The sequence below is a fragment of the Pogona vitticeps genome, chromosome 5 (genome assembly GCF_051106095.1).
Source record: "Pogona vitticeps strain Pit_001003342236 chromosome 5, PviZW2.1, whole genome shotgun sequence".
In the NCBI taxonomy this organism is placed as follows: Eukaryota; Metazoa; Chordata; class Lepidosauria; order Squamata; family Agamidae; genus Pogona; species Pogona vitticeps.
This window is the reverse complement of record NC_135787.1, coordinates 101,048,846-101,071,088: the sequence shown is the minus strand read 5'-3', so window position 1 is coordinate 101,071,088 and position 22,243 is coordinate 101,048,846. Positions and strand designations below refer to the sequence as shown.

The following is a 22,243-nucleotide window of genomic DNA, read 5'->3' as shown; positions in this document are numbered from 1 at the left end:
AGTTGAAATGAAGGAGTAGACAGTAATCTTTATTATAAGGCATAGCATTTCCTACATCACTTCAACCATGATTTCAAAACTTTCTTCATGAGATCATGGTTGGGAAGGAATACTCTTCCTACGCACAGAAAAGGCACAAACTGAGGTAGCTGCATAAGGCAAAGTGGTCTTATGCCAGGAGTATATGCAGGTCCAGATGCTGGGGAAATGACAGGAGTGCCAAGTGTGAGGATCCGGTCTTTTGGTATCTCCAGTTCTTTCCAGAAAATTATGACTTCAGTATGTTCTGTTTCTTCAACATGTGGTTTTTCCATCACTGTTTTTACAGGTTTGCAGCCCATTTATTGGAGCAGGGACGATGTGGCCCAGTGGCTGAAGTGGGCTGAAAAAGAGTTCTCACTGAGACCCATTGAGAGCAACACTTTTGAGATGAACGGCAAAGCACTCTTGCTTCTGACCAAAGAAGATTTTCGATACAGGTCTCCACATTCAGGTAAGTTGCTGAGGTACTAACCAGAAGGACTTTGTATAGAGCACTTCTACGTACTCTATTAAGATGTGACTTGAGAAAAGATCAAGCTGCCACAACTTTTCCTACTACAACGTTAATATAAGTTAGCATAAATCACATCATGTTAGTATGGACAGCATAACAGTGTTCAGGTAAAAACGTGGAGGAAGATCTTGTTTGCAGTTGCTGTGGAAGAGGAGAGAGGAAGGAGAAGTGTGGACGAGGTTTCTAGAAGTTTCTCATTGAGTCTGTGTTTATTGACATCACACCAACCTGTGGTGTAGCATTATACCTGGATCTTCTTAGCATTTACTCTTACTTGATATCATTGACATGAACATTTAGAGGATCAACACACTAGGAAGAATCAATAAAGCTCTGCCTTTTCCTTCAGGATCAATGGAAAGTCAGGTAGTCGTAAGCTCTATTCAAGTGCTCTATATAAAGGTTAGCTAATCATGTGAGAAAGGGAGATTGTTAGCCCAGCACCTTCAGTCCTGATTTGTTGGACTTGAAAAGTGATTAAAAAAACATGTCAGAAGAGGAGAGCTGTTCTTGCATACACAATCCTTCCACACAGGCCAGGACTCTAGAAAATCAAGGTTCTGGTTCATGTAGAGAGCCTCCACACCACTTTTTGTATGAGGAAGGCAATGGCATAATCAGTGGAGTGAGCCCTTAAGTAGAATATTTAAATATTCAGTTGTGGGGATTTTCTGAACTGCTGCTCCTGAGGAAAGGTGAGGAAGAGCCTGGCCTTTTTCAAATAAGGATGCTAAATGCTGCTAAAAATGAGAACCCATATCATACACATTATCTGAGCTGTGTTTTTATCATTGTCATTGTGCTGGCTGTCATGCTTTGGGGAGTCATATGAGCACTTTTCAAATGCATGGCCCTGCTTGTGTGTTTAATGTACCAGGTAAGTGATGTGTGGCCCCTTGAAAGGTAGAAGCAATTTGGAATAAGTATAAAGGGGGCTGACATAACTTCAGAGGGAAATTTCTATTCCACCCTCGCTGTTGGCTTTTGACACTTTAACCACGCTGCATCTCAGTGGAGGGTCTAGGCCAGAGTTTCCCGACCTTGGGTCCTTTCTGAATGTTAACATGTATTCTCTTACAATTGAAAATAATAGATAATCTGTGTGTTACAGTATTGTTATGCCAGAGGTTGGGTGGTAGCTGCTCCTAAATGATAAGTTACTGGAGCACATTTCAGGTACATATCAGTTGTCTGATCAGGCACACAACCCAGATACAATCTCACAATCTTATCAAATCAGCCATTATTAGCCACAAGAAGTGATGCAGAGCACACACAGACGCTACTAAGATTCTGGCTACTAAGTTAAATTTTTTATTTTGTAGTACAGAGCATGTGTGGAAGTAAGGCTTTCTTCAAAAGAGCACTGTCTGGGGTTAGGGATTGGCAAGCCAGTCATTCTTAATAGCCCAATATTGGCCAGTCATACATTTAAGTTGCTTTAGCTTCCTGCTATGTGCAAGTGGGTGGCTTGGTCAATGAACGACAACAGCTGATCAGCTGTATAATGGGCTGTGATCCCAATGGTGCTGTAGGCCCTGAGGAATACCCATCGTGTTGGACTTTTAAGTTTAGTGTTTCAGAAAGAAAATACAAAGAAAATCACAAATATATTCGCGAAGGCTTTCACGGCCAGGATCTAATGGTTATTGTGGGTTTTTCAGGCTCTTTGGCCGTGTTCTGAAGGTTGTTCTTCCTAACGTTTCGCCAGTCTCTGTGGCCGGCATCTTCAGAGGACAGCACTCTGAGTGCACAGAGCACAGAGTGCTGTCCTCTGAAGATGCCGGCCACAGAGACTGGCGAAACATTAGGAAGAACAACCTTCAGAACACGGCCAAAGAGCTCGAAAAACCCACAACAACCATAAAATCACAAATACCTCTTAGATTAGAATGGTCTGTTTATTGTGCACTATCAGTGTTAAAAGTTTTCCAGTTTGTGCAGAAACAGCAAACAAACACACTGAGATCCACAAATCCAGAGGAGTCTAGGATAAATGCATCCTCTATTTGTGCTACTTTTTTAGCTTTCCCTTTTTCTTGCCTCCTCACTCTTGTCTGCTTTGTTTTCTATCCTCCTTTGCTCTGTGTTCTAAAGCAGTTCTCTTCCAAATTAATGAAGGCTCCTTCTCTTTCCATTCAAGAAGCCCGCTGCCTGTAAAATGGAAGGACAGCAAAAGCCAAGCAAGGAATGAAAAGTGCAGGCTTACGGAAAGGGGATTAAAACTGAAGAGTAGGAAAACCAATAGCCAATGTAAAACTCAAAATGATTAAAACTTGAAAGGGTCAACTTCTAGCCATTTACCTTATAAAAGCTCGACAGAGAAACAGACAAGCATAGTGTTATTGTGTCAAATATATATATATATATATATTTATATATATATAAAATGTTTAAATGTCAAGTAAATAAGCAAAGGTTTATTCCAGCCTCCATGCTTTTGTCAGTGCTAAATATGGGAGGTACCAGAGACATAGTTTGTCAAGGGCACCTGTTTGTCAAGGGAGGATCCCTTCGAGTAGCCCCTACTATTTATTTATTTAAAATTTTTGTATGCCGCCTTTCACCCCAGAGGGGACCCAAGGCAGCTAACAACAGGTAAAACAGATTTAAAAAGACTATATGAGTAGGATATCTAAAAATCTAAACCATCTTCAAGAACACTTTCTCATAGTCATTTAAACTCTTATCAGATCATTTCGTCTCATTACATGCATCTTAAGCATATGATGTTGTTACGAGCTGGGTTTGTCACTTAGGCCTGCTGGTAAGATGTTGCTACCTAGGAAAAATATAACTGTGGCCATAGCTCAGTTGCTTAGATCTCTTGCTGCAGAGCCAGAGGTTGGAAGTTCAATTCCCTACTGTGTCTAGATACCACTATAGCCCTTTTCAGGTATTAATTCTGGAAGTGTGTAGGTCAGAGACAAGTGTGCACACAATGTCCCATTCCCTTCACATATCCAGTGTCCAGGTTCACAGAGGACATTCACCTAAATGCACTTACAGCATTTCTGTTATTGGAAACCCTGTCTTATCACAGCTGCTGATCACAGAAATGCTGTAAGCACATTTGCAAGCATACCTTCCAGACCTCCATAGGAAAACTCAATGACCTGCCTTACCTTCTGGTGGAGGGGAAGCATAAAGGACAGGGTTTACCTTCATCTCCATATCACCACCACAGCCCTGTACATTTTCAGGTGTCAAGCTTGAATCGGGTTTCCATGTTTTCCACATCCTAATCCAGTAACTCCCAACCACTGTATGTTGCAGAACATTCGTATATTTAAAATATTTATATTCTGCCTAATTCAGAATATAAATATAAATATATGCTACATTCAGTATGCCAGCAAGTTTGGAAAACTCAGCAGTGCCCAGAGGATTGGAAAAGATCAGTCTAAATCCCAGTCCAAAAGAAGGACAGTGCCAAAAAATGTTCCAACTCCCGTACAATTGCACTCATTTCACACGTTAGCAAGGTTATGCTCGAAATCCTCCAAGGTAGGCTTCAGCAGTATGTGGACTGAGAACTCCCAGAAGTACAAGCTGGATTTCGAAGGGGCAGAGGAACTCGAGACCAAATGGCTAACATGCACTTGATTATGGAGAAAGCCAGAGAGTTCCAGAAAAACATCAAAAGAAAACTGAGCACCAAGGGACAGATGGCAGAACCAACAAATAAAAACACATGCAAGAGAAACAGGTTAAGGATTAGCCAAGCAGTGACAGATGTTTTTGCCTGATGGCTGAAAACAAATGTGGGAGGAAGCTAGTTTGATCTTTCTGAGCATGGAAGTTTCACAGCTTTGCCACCACGACAGGGGAGATTCTCTCCAGAGTCTTAACGAACGAAAACAGCGATGGCACAGCAGGATACAAAGCAGGTAGATCACAGCCTAGAGTGGTCTTTTAGACCAGATGGGCAGGGTATAAATAAATAAATAAATAAATAAATAAATAAATAAATAAATAAATAAATAAATAAATAAATAAATAAATAAATAAATAAAACCATTCTTGTTCTTGGATATGAGTTTGTGTTAAATAAGCTACAGATCCAGCGAATCCCTACCTAGAGATAAGACTGCCTGTTGTATCTCCAAATGCTTTACCCTTCTGCTTTTGCCTCTTTCCCAGTCTGATTCTGCTGGAAGCCAGTAATTCTGTCACTGTGGCAGAAGCAGAACATTGGGCCCAGAAACACTGGCCCTGCCTCTCAGCTGCCAAGCTTCCCATTTTGGGAAATGGGGTTTGAAGGCGTGTTCTTCTTGCACACATCAATACAAGTACTGTGCCTCTTTGGATCTCCCATCACAGGACAGGGAGGTTAGAAGCTGAGGTGGGCAAGGCTGGGTATGGATGGGGGGTGAGACCACTGTGTGTAGATCAATCCCTTCAATGCAAGGGTGGATCGCTCCCAGCAGTCTGGGGGTTGTACATGCCCATCCTGGACTTTGGAGGTCTGCGCCCACACTTGCGGCCCACTCTCCCAAATTTATCCTTTAATATATTTTTTAACTGGAAAAGCTCCCTCACACCCTCCACTGGCTGATTAAAAAAAGGTTTACAAATAGCATACATGGGTACAAGTGGGTACTGTATGTTGAGAGAGGCAAAACATGGCAAACCGGCCCCTGTTTAGGGGGTCTGAAGGCTTCATTCAGGATCTTGAGGGCCATATGAGATTAACTGTATAAAATCAGGAAAATTACAGTGTGTAAATACTGAATGTTACATGTGAATAATTATACTAGTGTACAAATCAACAATTCTGCATACATATATTCAGAGACTATATGTTAATTGAATGTCACATGTAAGTAACGTAATGGGAGTCACCACATTTCCTTTTTCTGTATATAGAAACATTCCTTTATAGGCGCTCTGCACTGTAGTCTGAAGGGCTGTGACTCAAACAATGGGGAGTTTTTAACTTTCCAGCATTGTTTACCTTTGTATTTGCTTGAGCTGGCTATGTCTCTTTCAGGTGATGTGTTATATGAGCTTCTTCAGCATATCTTGAAGCAGAGGAATTCGCATGTGCTGTTTTCACCCTTCTTCCACCCTGGGAACTCCATCCATGCTCAGCCTGATGTCATGTTACATCAAAACCACGATGAAGGTAATGACAAACGTGTCTTTGTTTATAAGAGGCACTGCTGCACAGGGACTTGGTCTGAAGTCGTGAAGTAAAAAAATGATGATTGAAAAGGAAGGGCCTAATTCTCTACATTACGATTACTGGTCTCTGCTCTTCTAAAACAAAATCACTCTTCTAAAACAAAATACAAATTGTTCTGCGCAGTTAGAAATGGATAACTAAGTCCAAAGAAGGCTGGGGTTTGAACTACAGTGGCTGAATTGGAATCCTCTTGTTTTACTTCTGTTTACAACCAGATCTAGAGTCTATCAACACTTTATCAATATATTTAGGCTGGATAGCTCGCTGGATGTCTGACTGCAGAGCCAGAGATTGGGAGTATGATTCCCCGCTGTGCCCCTGGAAAAAGAACCAGCCAGTGTGACCTTGGGGAAGGGAATGGGAAAACCATTCCTGAGTATTCTCTACCTGGAACCCCCTGAAAAGTGTCACCATAACTTAAAATTGATTTCATGGCACACCGTTATTATTAATGTTTCATTTATCACACAAGAAATGGACTGCCGGAAAACAGGTACATCAGGACAAACATTTTAGTTTAGTTCTCTTGTTGCTGTAAGCATCGCTATGTTCTGGGGCAATAAACATGGTTGTGTTCAAAGTGAATGGATCTCTTCTTATTGGAGTGTATGTGCTTATGCCCTGAATGAAGACAAAATACCATTTTCATAATGTAGCTATGACTCAGCAGCTCTGCAAGACATCTTTCAATAGCTATCCAGATTGAAAAAAAATGTAACAGGAGTAAGGCCTACTCATTTCAAATCCCTTGTGTGGCTTTTAAATTGTAATCCTGGAATCTTTAGAAAACTTTTCAGAATTTCTGAATTAGAAGAGCAGTGGTACGCAACTTGCCCTGTAAAGAGGAAATTTTCCCTAGTACTGATTATCTGTCTCTACAAAGTGAAGCTGTAGGTGCCTTTCCAGTTTGACCCAACATGCCTGGCTAACGTGCCTTGAAATGGTTACTGCCTCTCTGTGGGTCTTTTTGTGCTTTCAGTCAAAAATCTGTACACACATTGGGGTTCTGTGGCATGGAGAATTTCTCTGAACCTTTCCCTGGGACTTGCTGGTAGAAAAATTGTAATGTAGCATAAAGGACTATGATTAGAGGTGGGCACGAAGCACCAATGCACTGTTTCCTGCTGAACAGGTGTTCTGTGCTTTGGTGCCCCACCCCTTCTGGTGGGTGCCCACTCAGAGGCAGCACCCAGAGGAGGTGGGGCAGGGAAACCAGGTTGTTGCTTCCAAGTGGGCACCCTCTGGATGGGACGGGGTGCTGCACCGTAGAACACCTACCTGTTCAGCCATCAGCTGAACTTGCACGAACTGCCAAATGGTGGTTCATGCCTGTCTCTAAACATGATTCAGGCGCATAACATACGTTATATGTCAGAGATCCCAGATTCAAACACTGTCCTGCCCCATAAAAGGATCTGAGATGGGAGGTGAGATTTGCCCGGCTGACAGGCTCGGGAAGCTCTGCCAGTCGAAGATGAGGACAAGTAGTAGCTGCAGTAGCCTATGAAGAGAAGGAAAGAGCACTTGAACCTGGGACTTCTCAAGGCTCATTCAGGTCACAAACAGACACTACGGTTCTCTCGTTCCAATGTAACTAGACTTTGCTGTACAAAACTCTATTTTAAGTGGTGCCCCGTTGATTCTTTGTGTTCCACAAAGGCTTAACACTCTGGTGATTCCGCTGGTCAGGATATTTCTGTTTTGTTCAATGCATAGATGATCAACTTCATTACAAACTTTTGTGGGCTGCAACCCACTTCAGTGGGTAAAAGTTAACCATCGGTAAAAGTTAATGTCACATAAAACATGTTAGTCTTTAGATTTCCCAAGGCTCTCTGTAGTTTTTGCAGCAGAGTACCCTGTTACTCCCCAATTTGACCCTGTTCTCCCTGAAGAACTGCAGAGCTGTGATTCCCTGAGGCCTAAAATGTCCTTAAAAAATGGAGACATAAAGAAGGAAATAACAAACAGCCTCCAATGAACACAGAAGGAAGTCATATTCCAGGAAGCAAATGCGCCAATTGAAGATTTCCTTTTACACCATTAAGTCAATTAAGGCGCGAAACTGCAATTTTAAACAACGAGAAAAGCTGTAAACAATGCTTAATTACTAAATGTAATCAGAAAAATCAAGTGCTATATTGCTGATGTGCTGGGAAAGGGTCTTGGAAGCGGCACGTGGTGATTTTCAGTGGCACATTGTGTTGCCAATTTGTGTGGATTCCTGAAAAAAAATCAGTATTTCTGAAATGCCTAGAAGGGACTGCATGCGGCCTACAGGCAGCATGTTGCCCATCCCAGGTCTATTGCACCCCTCATTTTATCCTCAGCAGTCCCTGTGAGGTTGGTTAGGCTGAGAGAGAATGACTGGACCAAGTTCAGGAAGCTATTATCTGAGGGAAAGTTTGAAGAGAAGTTCAACAACTGACCCATCTGTTCCATCTACCCCACCTGTATGGTATCCAGTTTGCCTTCTCCATAGTCTATAACAATGGTCCCCAACCTTGGGCCTTCAGATGTTCTTGGACTACAACTCCCAGAAGCTTTCACCACCACCTCTGCTGGCCAGGATTTCTGGGAGTTGAAGTCCAAGAACATCTGGAGGCCCAAGTTTGGGGACCACTGGTCTATAAGAAGGAAAGTTGGTTTCTATGCTAATGTATTGCCTATTTCCTTTTAATATTTATTTATCTATTGTATTTGTCTCATATATAGGCTACCTGATGGGGAAGCCCTTGGCAGCTCATAGTTTTAAAACAAGTAAAATTAAAAACATAATAAATTACATATTAAAAACTGATTAAACTGTAATAATAATTAAGTATAAATTAAATGATTAAAAACATTTAAAAATTTAAAAACAAATTTGGTTTAAAAAAAACAGTATCTATGGACCCAGTTACAGTTATTAAAAGCCTGCCTGAAGAGGTGGGTCTTCCACCGTCGGCAGAAGAATAAAAGGGAGGGGGACCAACCTGACCTAACCTGAGTAACAGCAGATTAACTTGTCAAGCAACTTTCCAAGGCTCCAGTTTATTCTACAGCATTGAAGATGCCATGCCGCCTCTGCTTCCTTGTAAATTCAGTAGAGTTTGCATGACCTTTTCAACCCCACAGTCATTTTAGACCCTGCCCCAATGGCTATAATTTTAACCTGGTCAGTTGTATTCTTGAGGATTTTGATGAATACTTTTGCTCTTTGATCCTTTTACCTCAGAGTTGCTGCCACTCATTACAACTGAGTTTTTAGTTGTGCAATTTTAAAGGCCTCTTTTGATAGAAATTAAAAGCTGAGGAGGAGCATTCTGTTTTAATTATGGATTACTTCCAGCCACAGACTCTGGGCAAGGAGAGGAGTTCTTTCTGCCAAGTGTTCACAGGCAGGTAATGAGCACTTCTTGTGTACTTTGACTCACTCGCACAGCCTCTTTCCTGTCATCCGGTGCCTGGCGAAGGAACTCACACAGCTAAATATAGCACCACGCTGCCTCTTGGGTTCTTCATCTTGTTGTTGTTGTCTAATTCTTCACTGGGTTCTGCAATGTGCCTCTGCTCCAGCTGGCTTGCCATGAATGGTCAGATGAGAAAATAGCTGGTAGCAGTCAGTCTTTAGATGAGCATTACAAATTAGTGTTGAATGTAATTTCCGTTTTGTTCTGCTTTGCAGAGTGGTCACTACAAAATGGAGGGCTCGCACACAGTCGTGTAGCATAAAAGAACTGTAGTGGGCCACGTGAAACGAATTACTGAAATAATTCAAGGGTCTTGTGAAGAGCTTGTTCAAGTTCTGTAGCACTGAGTGGTATTTTCAATGTTTGGCCTGTGAACAGAGGGCAATGAATGGCAGCCCAGAGCCCACAACTGGTTAATTGAGGGTAATTCTTCACAAGAAGATGACAAATGTTTTCAGTGTTGTAGAAGCACCTGCAGGTACAATTACAAAGAGCTGTTCCCTGTATCTGAATGGTCATGTGATTCAATTTCCCCTCTTTAGTAATGAATAGATATACAGTATCCTGTTTCATACATGAAAAGATATTGCAGTGGAATTTATGCACTGAACATAGATATATTTCCTGTTTAGTGTTATGTCTCTTCGTTGGACTGAGTGCAACATGCTTTAAGCTTTTATATAATGAGTGACTGAGTCTATAGGTGGGAAGTCTTTTCTTTTTCATGACTCTGGATGGCTTTAACTTTGTTATAGAATCTGTTCCATTCATTGGAGTATCGCCTCATGTGGCAGAATATACACCCCAGGCACTGTATGGAGAATGGAGTACCTAAGGAAGAACCTATTAATGAATCATAGGTGAAACTGTAGTTGTACGCTATTCCTGGTAACCACGTACAGGTTGCCTCCTCCTAGTCCTGTTGAAAGGAAATTGGCTGAGGATGTTTCAAGCACCACTGACATCATTGTGGTTGCTTTTAAGTTCTACTTATGGTAACTCATTCAAATTGTCGCATATAGATTATCTTTACTTTTCTTACCATGAAAAAGAGCCACTACAACTCAGTCTGGCAGTACACATTGTGACAAGAGAAATAAATGGCAACATTTGTTATGAGGAGAGTCCTTGTAAGAACAGTGATCACTGGCCTGTGGTTGTGTTCATAAGGCTTTGCTTTTCTGCAGCTGAAAGTGCCACCTTGCCATCTTTGGAAGACACTCTTTGTGTTATACTTTCTGGAGAGAATTAACAAAGGCCCTCCTATGCAACAGGAGCATGAGCTGACACTTTTATTGTAGCCTATCAACATGCTTTGCACACTGCTTCTATGCACCAGGTAGATATTGTTATGCAGTCAATGTAGATGTAATTTATAGTTGATGCTACAGGTAGGGTTGCTTGCTAGGTCTCACAGTACCAACCTAAGTGTTTCTCAGGGAGTTTTTGTGCTTCCCCATGGCTCCAGATGTTGGGCAGCTAATTGCAGGACAAGTGGCAGTGAAGGAAGAAGACAGTATGTCATAGATAATCTAGACTGGCATGTCCACTCATTTGCAACTATTGCCAGGACTTGCTCGCTCCACACAAAAAGGCCTACGTACATCCTGTACGTACAGAACATTGGCATGCATAAATAAACAAGAAGGGGAGCAAGGGAGAGCTAAAGGATACGTGCAGTTGGACCCATCATGCAGATTGGAGCTATGCAGGAAGTGGATTCCCTTGTTCTTGGTTCTGCAGCCTGCTTTCTCAGAAGCAGTTGTGCCTTCTCTAGTCCTTTCCTGACCCACCCCTGGCATATCACAAGGGCCTGCCCCCAGACCTCAGGTTTCAGCCTTAAAACATGAGGCAACTGGATCCTGCTCACTCAGGACACAAGTCCCATGAGTGAGAGGTATCATGTGAGCATGAAGTATGTGTGGTTGTACATGAATATTCTTTTGAAATTCTCCATCCTATTTATGGGGAAATAAACTTTGGAGAAAATTTCACTTACTTTCTCCAGGAGAAGAGGAAATTCTTTGAGGGTTTCTGAGAGGCGGGGAACCAACAGCTTTATTCTTTATTCCCCAGAGAATTGTTTGTTTGTTGTTTGTTTTGATTATTGCATTGTCGCTGCAAGTGGCAACAAACTGTGCTGACAGCCCACCACTCTTCTGCTTCCTCTTCTTAGTGTTATTCTAAGACGTAGTGGCTGTGGCCATAACGGTGATGGTGGTGGTGGCAGCGGCAGTGGCAAGGAGGCAGCTGGAGGACTTCTGGAAATAATTCTGCAAAGTGACTTGATATTCTTGGGGAGCAGGAAAAGGGAAATACCAGAATGCATTCTGAGGCATTTTGGTTCAGCACTTCTCAGTCCTCAAGCTTCAACATATTTTTTTATGATCTTCACAAAGGCAACATTTTTAAAGGGCCATTGTGGATATATTTTGTCCAGTACGAATGCTTCTAACAGAGCTGCTGCTGCTTAACCCCCATAGCACCAATGAGGGAAGGCAGTGTTTCTCCAATGTTAGGAAAACATGATTCTGTAGTGCTGTGCCATAATTCACTGGTTCTTAACCTTGGGTTACTCAGATGTTTTTGGACTGCAACTCCCAGAAGCCTTCACCACCAGCTGTCCTGACTGGGGTTTCTGGGAGTTGCAGTTCAAAAGCATCCGAGTAACAAAGGTTAAGAACCACTGCCATAATTTGTCCTCTAATTTCCCCCAAAACTGGAGGAAACTCTCAGGCTCTGGAGCTTAATTCTAGTGTTAGGAGCTAGGGAAGACGCTGGCTGCCACGGAGGTAAAGATAAAACATGCTTGTATACCTTCTCATCTACCTCACAAGCAAGGTAAGCAGAAGAATGCTGACTCTCAACCACCTCAACTTCTGCTTTGAAATTCTTTTCAAAGATTTTTTTTTCTTTTATCAAAATGATTAAGAAAGGGCAAGATTCCACATCAGTGCTAATATATGTGAGTGGACCTTAGGCTTGTTTTCTCATTGAATTTTCAAAACTGTATCTAGGCTGTATTGATCATAGATTTGGATGTCCCTAAGAGATCTAAGCTATGATTCTTCCCTTTGCTATCTTGCCTTCCTTTGCCTTTTTGCCTTTTCCTTTTCTTTTTTTTTCTTTTTTGGTCTCTTACTCCACAGAGAAATCCTTAATTTGCATCATGTGTCTTCTTGGTTTCCAGAGACAAATCCCAGGAAATATAGTTTTTCTCATGGAGGCAAGCATAGAACCAAGATACAGGTTTACTATCACCTGTGAGAATTAAAACTTTAATCCCAGCTGTTCTTTGCCTCATGCTTAGTTTTAAGGCTAAGCATCAGAAGCCTGGCCGTTCTTCTTTTTAAAAAACAAAAACAAAAAACACCAACATGTCTGTTTAAAGGAATTAAGTGACTAATGTAGTACCAGTCATGGGTCACACTTGAAGGTTTCTTTCCCCCACCTCATGTTCTTCAGTCACCGCAGACAAGGCCTGATTTGGCATTGACATTTCACTACCTTGTGCGCATTTTGTTACTACTGGCCTAAATAGCTCAACAAAGACAGACCTTTTTTACTTGGGACTATAAGCATGTGAATCATAAAATCCACATAAATGCTGCTTCTCTTCACAGTCAACAAGGAAACTGGTAGTTGCTGGCAAAAATGTCTTTGGTGGTGAGCAGCCTGATACATGGTCATGGAGTCAGCTTTTGGTCAGTGAGCTAATGCTACTGGTGAATTCCTGTTTCCCTGGCCTAGTATGTGAGCCTTCATAGTACCTTGCAGAGTTTGGTGGTATTCCTTGGTTTGCAGATACCATGGATGTTTAGAAATATACTCTGTGACAGAAACCCATTGGAAGAATTGTGGTCACCACTGACAGAGAAGAGGGACAAACAAACCTGTTGTGACAGTGTAATATGGAATTTCAGGTGGCAGATCCTGGGGCCATGTAAAAGCTGGAAATTGTTATGGTGCTGCCAAAACTAAAACCTATTTTTATATAAAGGGGCCTGTCTTTCCTTTTGTATGTGTATAACAATTTGCACTTGTAAAATGTGTATTTGGAGCCTTGAGTGGTGCAGATGGAGCAAACCATCAGTACTGTATTTTGTCACAGCTTCAAGTGATGTGGATCCCCATTTGGTGAAATCTCATGTTGGTCCTGATGCAGTTATTTCAACAAGGCTCAGCCTTCTGGAGTGGTTTCTCAATGAACAGGAAAGGCAGGATATAAATCTCTTCGATAAATAATAAAAATTAAAATGAGATAAAAAATTACCAGTGAAGGAAATTATAATTCAGAGGTGACAGAAGTGGTTGATTCATTGCTATAATTTTTCATAGCATTTTATTAGGTATTGTTAGATATGTCATGCATAATACAAACTGTATTGTCTTAAATTCCCATTTAATTCAATGAGAAGGATTTAAGTACAATGCTTAATTGAAATCAGTGGATGCAAGTGCATCTAGCATTAAAGATGATGGTCATAAAGTTCTGTAGCCCAATGAAGATTCCTTGTCAAAATGTTGTGAGGTTTTTAACACCCTTTAGCTTCAATTTCTGGGATGGGCAAAGTAGGCATCTCAAGAGGACTGTTCAGCCTTCGGATGTTTTTCCTTGTTCCAACATGCTGGGGCCTCATACAAGCCCCCTTTTCTTCCTTTTAGTTTGAATGATAGCTCTGTATTACCTCCACTATCGTAGACAATATGAACTTCAGTTGCTAGTGAATATTGTGTCCTGCGTGTGGGCTTCCCATAAACATCTGGTATCTTTATTAACACAGTTAGTGGCAGCCAGCAATAAGGGTTTCACAGCTCTGGCAACTGTCATAGCAGGAAGTATCTCCTTGCAACATTTCAAAAAATGTATTTCAGAAAATAAATATTGGCAAAATCATTATCCTCCTTTAGCTCAAAAATGAATGTATTCATAGGAGCAAGATAAAATTGCTTCCTGAGTGAGATCTCGTGCATGGGCAACCAGTTGGCCACAAGGGCTGATGTACTTTCAAATGAATGAATAAATGAATGAAGGAATGAATAGATAAATAAATAAATAAACAGGATTTCCCCTCTTTTTTGCTTTGTTTTACAGACAACTTTGTCCAGAGACCTTCAAGACAATCAGCAGACACAGTCCATCACAACCCACCTACCATTGAACTCTTGCACCGTTCTAGATCTCCCATCAGTGCCAGCCACAGGCCTTCACCAGAGCCTGAACAACGGTCATTGAAATCCCCATTGGAAAACACTATTCGTCGCCTCTCACCAGCTGATAGACTCTCGGGGACAAGACACCACCAGGAGAATAATAGCCAGGAGTCTTATCCTCTCTCAGTGTCTCCTATTGAGAATAACCACTGCCCAACCCCATCTGAAGTGCTCCAGAAACCTTCCAGTCCTCGCCAAGAAAATACTAGAGTGATTCAGTTGATGCCCAGCCCCATCATGCACCCCTTGATATTGAACCCCAGGCACTCTGTTGATTTCAAAGCCTCAAGGTTGTCAGAAGATGGACTGCACAGAGACGTGAAGCCTATCAATCTGTCCCACCGTGAAGAATTGGCATACATAAACCACATTATGGCTTCTGTCTCACCTGAAGACCATGCAATGCCAATTGGAAGGATAGCAGGTTAGTATGACACATTTCCAGGTCACAATATTTCTTTGGAACGTGCCATACAAAGACACAAGTGGTGCTGGTGAGCATGGAATGTGTGGTATGTGTGTGTGATTTCAACTTTGCAGTGCTTGGATATACATGATTTGTTACAAGCTGGGAGCAAACCAGCATTCTTTAAGAAAATAAATAGAAGTAGAAAGTGACTTGGCCATGACCAAAAGACAATCGTGGCAGAGACAGTGGCATTGTTATGATGGTGGTGTGTCTACCTTGTGATGATGGATTGATTACACTAATGGTGGCAGAATCCATGACAGGGCACAATACAGTTGGATGTTCTCCTGCAAAAAGCCTGTTTCAATGAGGTTTGCATACTATAACTTCCTGGTAAATTGTGATGGTATGTAGACAGAATCGGTGGGCATGTATGGGCAAACCCCATATTAGGACTTGCTTTAAGCACAGAAGCCTGACCCCGCATATCTGTCCATGATTTTGGGAACTTTTTTCTCCTGTGCCACTCACAGCTCTGTGGTGCCCAGCATGATGAAGACTCATGTAAAGTCTAAAGCGAGTTTGTGATTATTATTTTTTTAGTAATCTAATAAATGTGTTACCCACCCCTGATTTCAGATAATGGCATTTGACAGTCCATACCTTCTGTGAATGTGGCGAGGTACAATAAATGCCTCTTGGATACTATGCATATTAATTTGGATTTCCTGGCTCAGGCATATTCATGCTTCTGTTGTGATTATTATGAGTTTATGTTCCATGCTTCCTCGTGAGAACCCACCTCAGCTAACGATTCACTCAAAAGCACAGGATTGCAGATTACAGATAACTAAAACAACACATCTAAAATGACACAAATCTAAATTTACAGTTATCTGGAATCTCAGATTGCATATGGTCACTAAAATAAATGAAAGTGATACAAACAAGTATCAAAAACTAGCTGAACCTTGTAAGAATAGACATTATTTAAACTGGCACCTGAAACAGAAACACATGGAGACAACTAACAGAAAAAAAATGTTTAGTACTATATCAGCCTGAGCAGTTTATGGTTTTGTCAATCTAGGTAGCCATTAACACTTTTCACCACAAGGATCACCTGGGCATTCAGTGATAGCTAAACGATGTACCTTTTCTTACTTTTGAACTTTATTCTTTTATATTATAAATGAAGGGGAAAATTTTTATCTTCTTGCAGCATGAAGCCGCAGTTTTCTAAATACACAAACCATAGAGCAACATGACAAAAAAATTGCATTAAGATGTCGGGGTGCTTATTTATTTAAAATATTTTAACCCACCTTTCTCCTTAAAAAGGACCCAAGACAGCTTACAACAATTAACAGAGAGTATTTAAATTAATAGCAATGTGTGTAGAATACTAAAGGGATCATTGAATACAATACCAAAAAATAAGCAACACCAAAACACACTCAGTGCCATAAGGTACAGCAGTCCATTTAAAAAAAAAAACAAACCAGTTGGCAGCTCAAGGAAAACTTTCCTGAGGAGAAAGGTTTTCATTTGCTTCTGGGAGGACTGCAGAGATGGGAGAGTGTTCGAGAGTCTGGGAGCAGGAACAGGGAAGGCCTACTTCCTTTAACACTGTTAACATGGCTAATTAATACATAAACATGGTTAATTAACATTAACCATGATAATTATTGCAATAAAAAGGAACCAGTGTAGAACATCCTTATTCTTTTTCTATGTCACTTGAGTATGTAAACTTGAGCCCCAATCCAAAGGGCACAATCTTTGGATTGCTTCCAACCACAACCTATTCTAGATGTTATGATTTCCCAGAGATTATTATCAGTGATTTTGGGGACCACTGCTTTCCCCAGGTAGTAGCCCAGTGCCTGGCAGGGTAAGTACCATAGTAAACCTAGTTTAGTTCAGTAGTGAATTGTGCTGCAAAGCAAAGCAAAGCGTGCTGCTTATATACCGCCCCATAGCACTTCAAGCACTCTCTGGGCGGTTTACAAGTTAATTATGCAGGCTACACATTGTCTCCCCAGCAAGCTGGGTACTCATTTTACCAATCTCGGAAGGCTAGAAGGCTGAGTCAACCTTGAGCTGGCTACCTGGGATTGAACCCCAGGTCGTGAGCACAGTTTTGGCTGCAGTACAGTGGTTTAACCACTGCACGACTGCAAAGTGCACACATAGTCATGCATTGGATATAAGATGATTTATAAATAAGTGAGACCCGCACCAAAATATAGCAACGTATCCTCACCTTGAAGGAGTGTTCCAGGATTCAGGTCAGCTAGCAAACAGCCCTGTCCTTCAGGATACTTATAGTCTACAAGGATCTTAAGAATGCAAATGCACTCTTCCCCATCCTTTTTTCCATAATCCAGGCACCACATCAAGGTGATATTAAGCCAATCTTTTTCCCATGTTTCTTTTCCAGGGAACACAAACAGTGTGCTTCTGGTGGCCAGAAAGCATGTTTAGGCCATTTTGGGGTGGATGGGGTCTCTCTTTCAAATGTTTTGCACTTCAGCATACATTGGGGGTTAACCAAAGCATGTTGATTGATTGCTCCTGTTCCTCAGGGACCTCATCCTGGCTCCATTACCATCAGCACTTACTGCTTGAGTATTATAGGGAGGGATGGTGCATACGTGAACATACTTAATAAAATGCCTAAAGGGAAATGCAGCATTGAATTGTAGATTTTTCTTACAGCTTTGGAGGCAGAAGATAAAATAAAACTTCTCGGTATTCCAGACCTGCCCTCCTAGGTCTGATCCATCTGAGATTAAAAAATATACCTATTCTGGCTTCTTTCCAGAAAATAAGCAGAGTGGCCAGAATCCTTTTGGGAATCATACTGTGTAAATACGTAGATGCTTCAGTAACTCCCTGGGGCAGTTGTGCAGGGAAGTGATATAATTTCATGCCATTGCCCAAGAGAGTGTGCACACAAATCTGCAGAAGTAGTGTATTGTACAAACACACTTATACCACTTTCTCTCACCAGAAGGAGGGGGAGGGAAAGAAAGGAGGAAGGGGTGGAGGATGGACTTGAAGAGGAAGGGGAGGCTGAGAGGAAGGGGAATGATAGCACCAGGGGAAGGGGGAGGAAAGGAAGGGGAAGGAGCTATGGGGTAGGAAGCGAAGGAAGGAATGAAAGGAAAAAGGACCTGAAAGGCAAGATGCACAGGGTGGAAACAGGAGAGAGAGAGAGACAGAGAGCAGTGGGACGCCCAGGGGGGGAGGGAAGGAAAATCACTGGAAGGAAAATGTGACTTAAAAATAATTTTTTAAAATTCATTATGTTTTATATTTATTTATTATTAGTTATAACAAGGAGGGTGAGGAAGCTGTTGTTTACAGGTGACAGTCGGAGAAGATCCCTAAATAGCTCTTCCCACAAGCACAGGTTGTCCTCAATTCAGCCCGTGGGGGAGTGCAGGCTCAACAGCTCTCAGCCTGTTTGGGGTACCTGGTTCACAAAGATCATTTGGACATTACAAGCTGCTCTACCACACAGAACACGAGAGGGACAGAACATTAGTGACCATGAAGACCCAGATCCCCCCTGAGCCAAAGTCTAATATTTCCAGCATGGTTATCTTATCTGCCAGCATCTAGCTATTAAAAAGCAAATCAATAAAATCCTGAATGGTTTTGCTGACAAAATAATGAGCGTCAGTCCCTGATTAATGCTTGCTTTTTTGCAGTCACAAGATTTCTCAAAACACATTCATTTTATGAATGATAAAGTGCTACAGCTCTTGAGCAAACACATTTAATTAGGTGAATTGAGAGCAGGCATTACCCAGATAAGGTTAAGTACTGTTAGGTCCCATTGATTTCAGTAGGAGAGTTTTAAGCACATTCTTAACTACATTAAATCAAACTTGCGAATATTTCAATTGCTCAACTCCTTGCCTAGATTGCAGCCACTATGGTGTGATCTGGATTTCATTTGTTCCAGTCTAAATAGAGAGGAACCTTTATTAATCTATGGCATCATCGTTATTGTCATCATTAATATTATTGCTATTCATTTGCATAGCACGTAGCACTTACCAAGCACAGTATACAGATTCGGAACAAGTCTGCCCACAAGTTTAAAATGAATACAGAAGGCACACAAGGAAAAAGGTTGATGAGAGAAGGGAGGGAAAAGCAAAGCAAAACAACAGTTAATTACGGACTTTTTCTTATAATGAATAACTGAAATAAATATAGTTTTGGGACAGGAGAAATCTAAACAGCAACTTTTTTTTTTTCAGACAAGCCGATGGAGTAGATTGTACAGGGTCATAGCCAAGTGGAATAGCTGGCAGTACTTCCATTGTTAGATTATTTATTTAAAGGATTTCTGCATCTTTCCCTGGCCACCAGTATACAAAATTGTGTACAGCTTTAAATTTTAAAACAACAGCCCTGTAGAGCTGCTTTACCATGTCAAATATGGACTGTTACGTGAGGTAACCTTTTTTTTTTCAGATGGAGGGTCATTCAGAAGCTGCATAGGAGTGTGGAGCCAGTGGTGGGCACAGACAAGTTAGCCAATATGCACCTTGTCCATCACAAGTCCTTTTTATTCGTGACATGTCACGAATGGGCATGCTTCCTGATCACAGAATTATGCTGTCTGTGCTTTCTCCTCTCAAGTGCCATAAATAGATGCTGTGGCAGGTAGCTGTTTTGTGACTGTTTCCTTCTGTTTCTTGTTGCTTTTGTTGCACTGGCAGTAGCAACAGCAGCAACAAGAACAGAAAATATGATGGGTGTTTTTCATCAAACTAGCAAACAGACTGTTCCTTGATGCATCCTCCTGCAACAAAGATGTTCCAACTGTCATAGAAAGAACCTGAAAGGGGGGAAAGTCAGGTTGCTGTACCAGTGGGGAGGTTGCAGTGCCAGCGGATATGACAAAAATAGCTTTGTTGGCCACCAGCTGCTTTTTTAAAAAAAATTGAGTTGAACCCCTACATTGAGATCTGGCTGGCAGCTTCCTTGGAGATTAGAGCTGTCAGAGCCACTCGAGTTCTAAACCAGACTTTAAGATAAGCAAACTCTACAATTTTGTTGTTGTTTAGTCATTAAGTTGTTTCCGACTCCTCGTGACCCCATGGACCAGAGCACACCAGTCCCTCCTGTCTTCCACTGCCTCCCGGAGTTTGGTCAAATTCATGTTGGCAGCTTCGATGACACTGTCCATCCATCTCGTCCTCTGTCATCCCCTTCTCCTCTTGCCTTCACAAAAAACTCTACAATACCTCTGTTTTAAGAGGTGTTGAAGATCCTAAGTCCAGAGAGAAATTTCAGCCAATCCAGGAATCTGCAGTCATTTTTTTAAAAAAACCACAACGAAATAGGTTGTGGTTCACCTGCATGTATTAATTTCTCTAAACTATACAAATTTTACCCACATTCTGAATAACTGGGGGTGGAGAGGATTATGAAGGTGGGAAGTGTGATGGCTATTGGCCTTGCTCCCTTTGCATCTTTTGGTCTCACCACTAAACCTAGAAGTGTCCTGCGGGAGTTGAGCACTGGGTTCAGTATGTTTACAATCAGGTATAAATAGGTATCTCCTCAGGAATCGTAGACTTTTCTGATGCTGCCTGCAACCCCTACACATGTCTACTTCCTATGTGCATAAGGCCCAGAGATGGGGAAAATATTTTTGAACTACAGTGGTGCCCTGCATAGCGACGATAATCCGTGCAGCCAAAATCGTCGCTATATGGATTTGTGGCTATGCAAAATTTAAAAAAGCCCATAGGAATGCATTAAAACCCGTTTAATGCGTTCCTATGGGCGAAAAACTCACCTTTATGCGAAAATCCTCCATCCAGCCACCATTTTTGCTGCCCGGTAAGCGAGGAATCTGGGCGAAAACACAGCGGGTGGCCATTTTTTTAAACCCGGTGGCCATTTTGGAACCGCCGATCAGCTGTTGGGAAATCATCGTTATGCGAAAATCAGTAAGCGAAACAGCTTGCCGATCATCGCAAAGCAATTTTTCCCATTAGAAACATCGCAATGCGCTCGCAAAAATGATCGCAAAAAATTCGTCACTATGCGGATTCATCGTTAAACAGGGCACCTGTTAAGCGAGGCACCACTGTACAAGAATTCCTCCAATAGTAAAACCTCTGTCTGGGAATTATGGGAATTTTAGTCCAAAAGGTAACTTTCCTCATCAGTGGTAGACTCCATTTTCACAAGTTTGGGAAATGAATATACAGAAGAGAGGCACACTCATATTGCTTCACCTTTTTATGTTCCCTGCTAGTCCAGCTTCAGAGTCAACATTTTACAGGTATATGTTTTTGAACTATTGAAGGGTGAACAATTTTCAGGTTAATAAACAAAACCTGCACTTGTTGTGGGAAAGAAAGACCTTTTTAAATAATTGGATGTCTTCTCTCAAACACAGGAACAGGATGGAACTAAAGGAGCCATGTTATAGTAAGCAAGTGGTGATTACATTTAGGTCTTACACAACTCCCTCACAACTCATTAATCACACTGTCCCAGGAGAAACTGTAACCGTAACTATTGCAGAGAATCCCAGATTATCCTGGAAAACCAAACTATGAGTTTTCCCCCCAGCTTTGCTACAGCCACTGAGGAGTAGTGTTGCATTTTAGTGTATGTACATTCATTTGCATATGTCTATACATATGATAGAACCTATTTCCTAAGCCTGAAGTAGAATTTAAAAGATAGATGTCTGATCAGCAGAAAAGGAGTAATAATGCAATTCTGTGTAGATTTCCCCAGAAAGTTCCATTGCGTTTATTGTGGTTTCTTGAATAATATGTTTGAGGTTCTAATCTGTGCTGGCTTCAGAGTTGGCTAGGTAGCAATAGTGGCAAAGGTCTGAATACCCACACAAATAATACCACATACATATCAGGGCTTTTTTTAGCCCCTCACGGATTCCCAGGGTATCATGCCTGAATGTTAGAGGACCTCTAGAGCAGTGGTTCTTAACCTTTGTTACTCAGATGTTTTTGAACTGCAACTCCCAGAAACCCCAGCCAGCACAGTTGGTGGTGGAGGCTTCTGGGAGCTGCAGTCCAAAACTCCTGAGTAACCCAAGGTTAAGAACCAGTGCTCTAGAGCAGTGGTCCCCAACCTTGGGCCTCCAGATGTTTTTGGACTACAACTCCCAGAAGCCTTCACCATCATCTCTGCCAGCCAGGATTCCTGGGAGTTGAAGTCTTAAAACATCTGGAGGCCCAAGGTTGGGGACCACTGCTCTAGAGAACAACACAAAGGAGTGGACTACGATGGAAGCTGCCACCCCACACATGTGTAGGCCAGGAACACCTCCTGTTCACACACAGGAGTGTTTGGATTAAGGTCTAATGTTCAGAATGTTTCACCTTTAGATACTTTTATCTGAGGCTTCTTCTAGG

General features: G+C 41.7%; 1 protein-coding gene across 1 annotated transcript in view; it reads left to right on the top strand.

Moving 5' to 3' along the window:
• Positions 1–22,243, top strand: part of ETV6 (ETS variant transcription factor 6) — a 190,099-nt gene that overhangs the window by 150,696 nt on the left and 17,160 nt on the right. Inside the window, exons 3-5 of the mRNA XM_020785773.3 lie at positions 329–493; positions 5,550–5,684; positions 14,292–14,834. Of these exons, the coding sequence (XP_020641432.1) occupies positions 329–493; positions 5,550–5,684; positions 14,292–14,834 (843 nt within the window). The remainder of the gene's footprint in view (positions 1–328; positions 494–5,549; positions 5,685–14,291; positions 14,835–22,243) is intronic.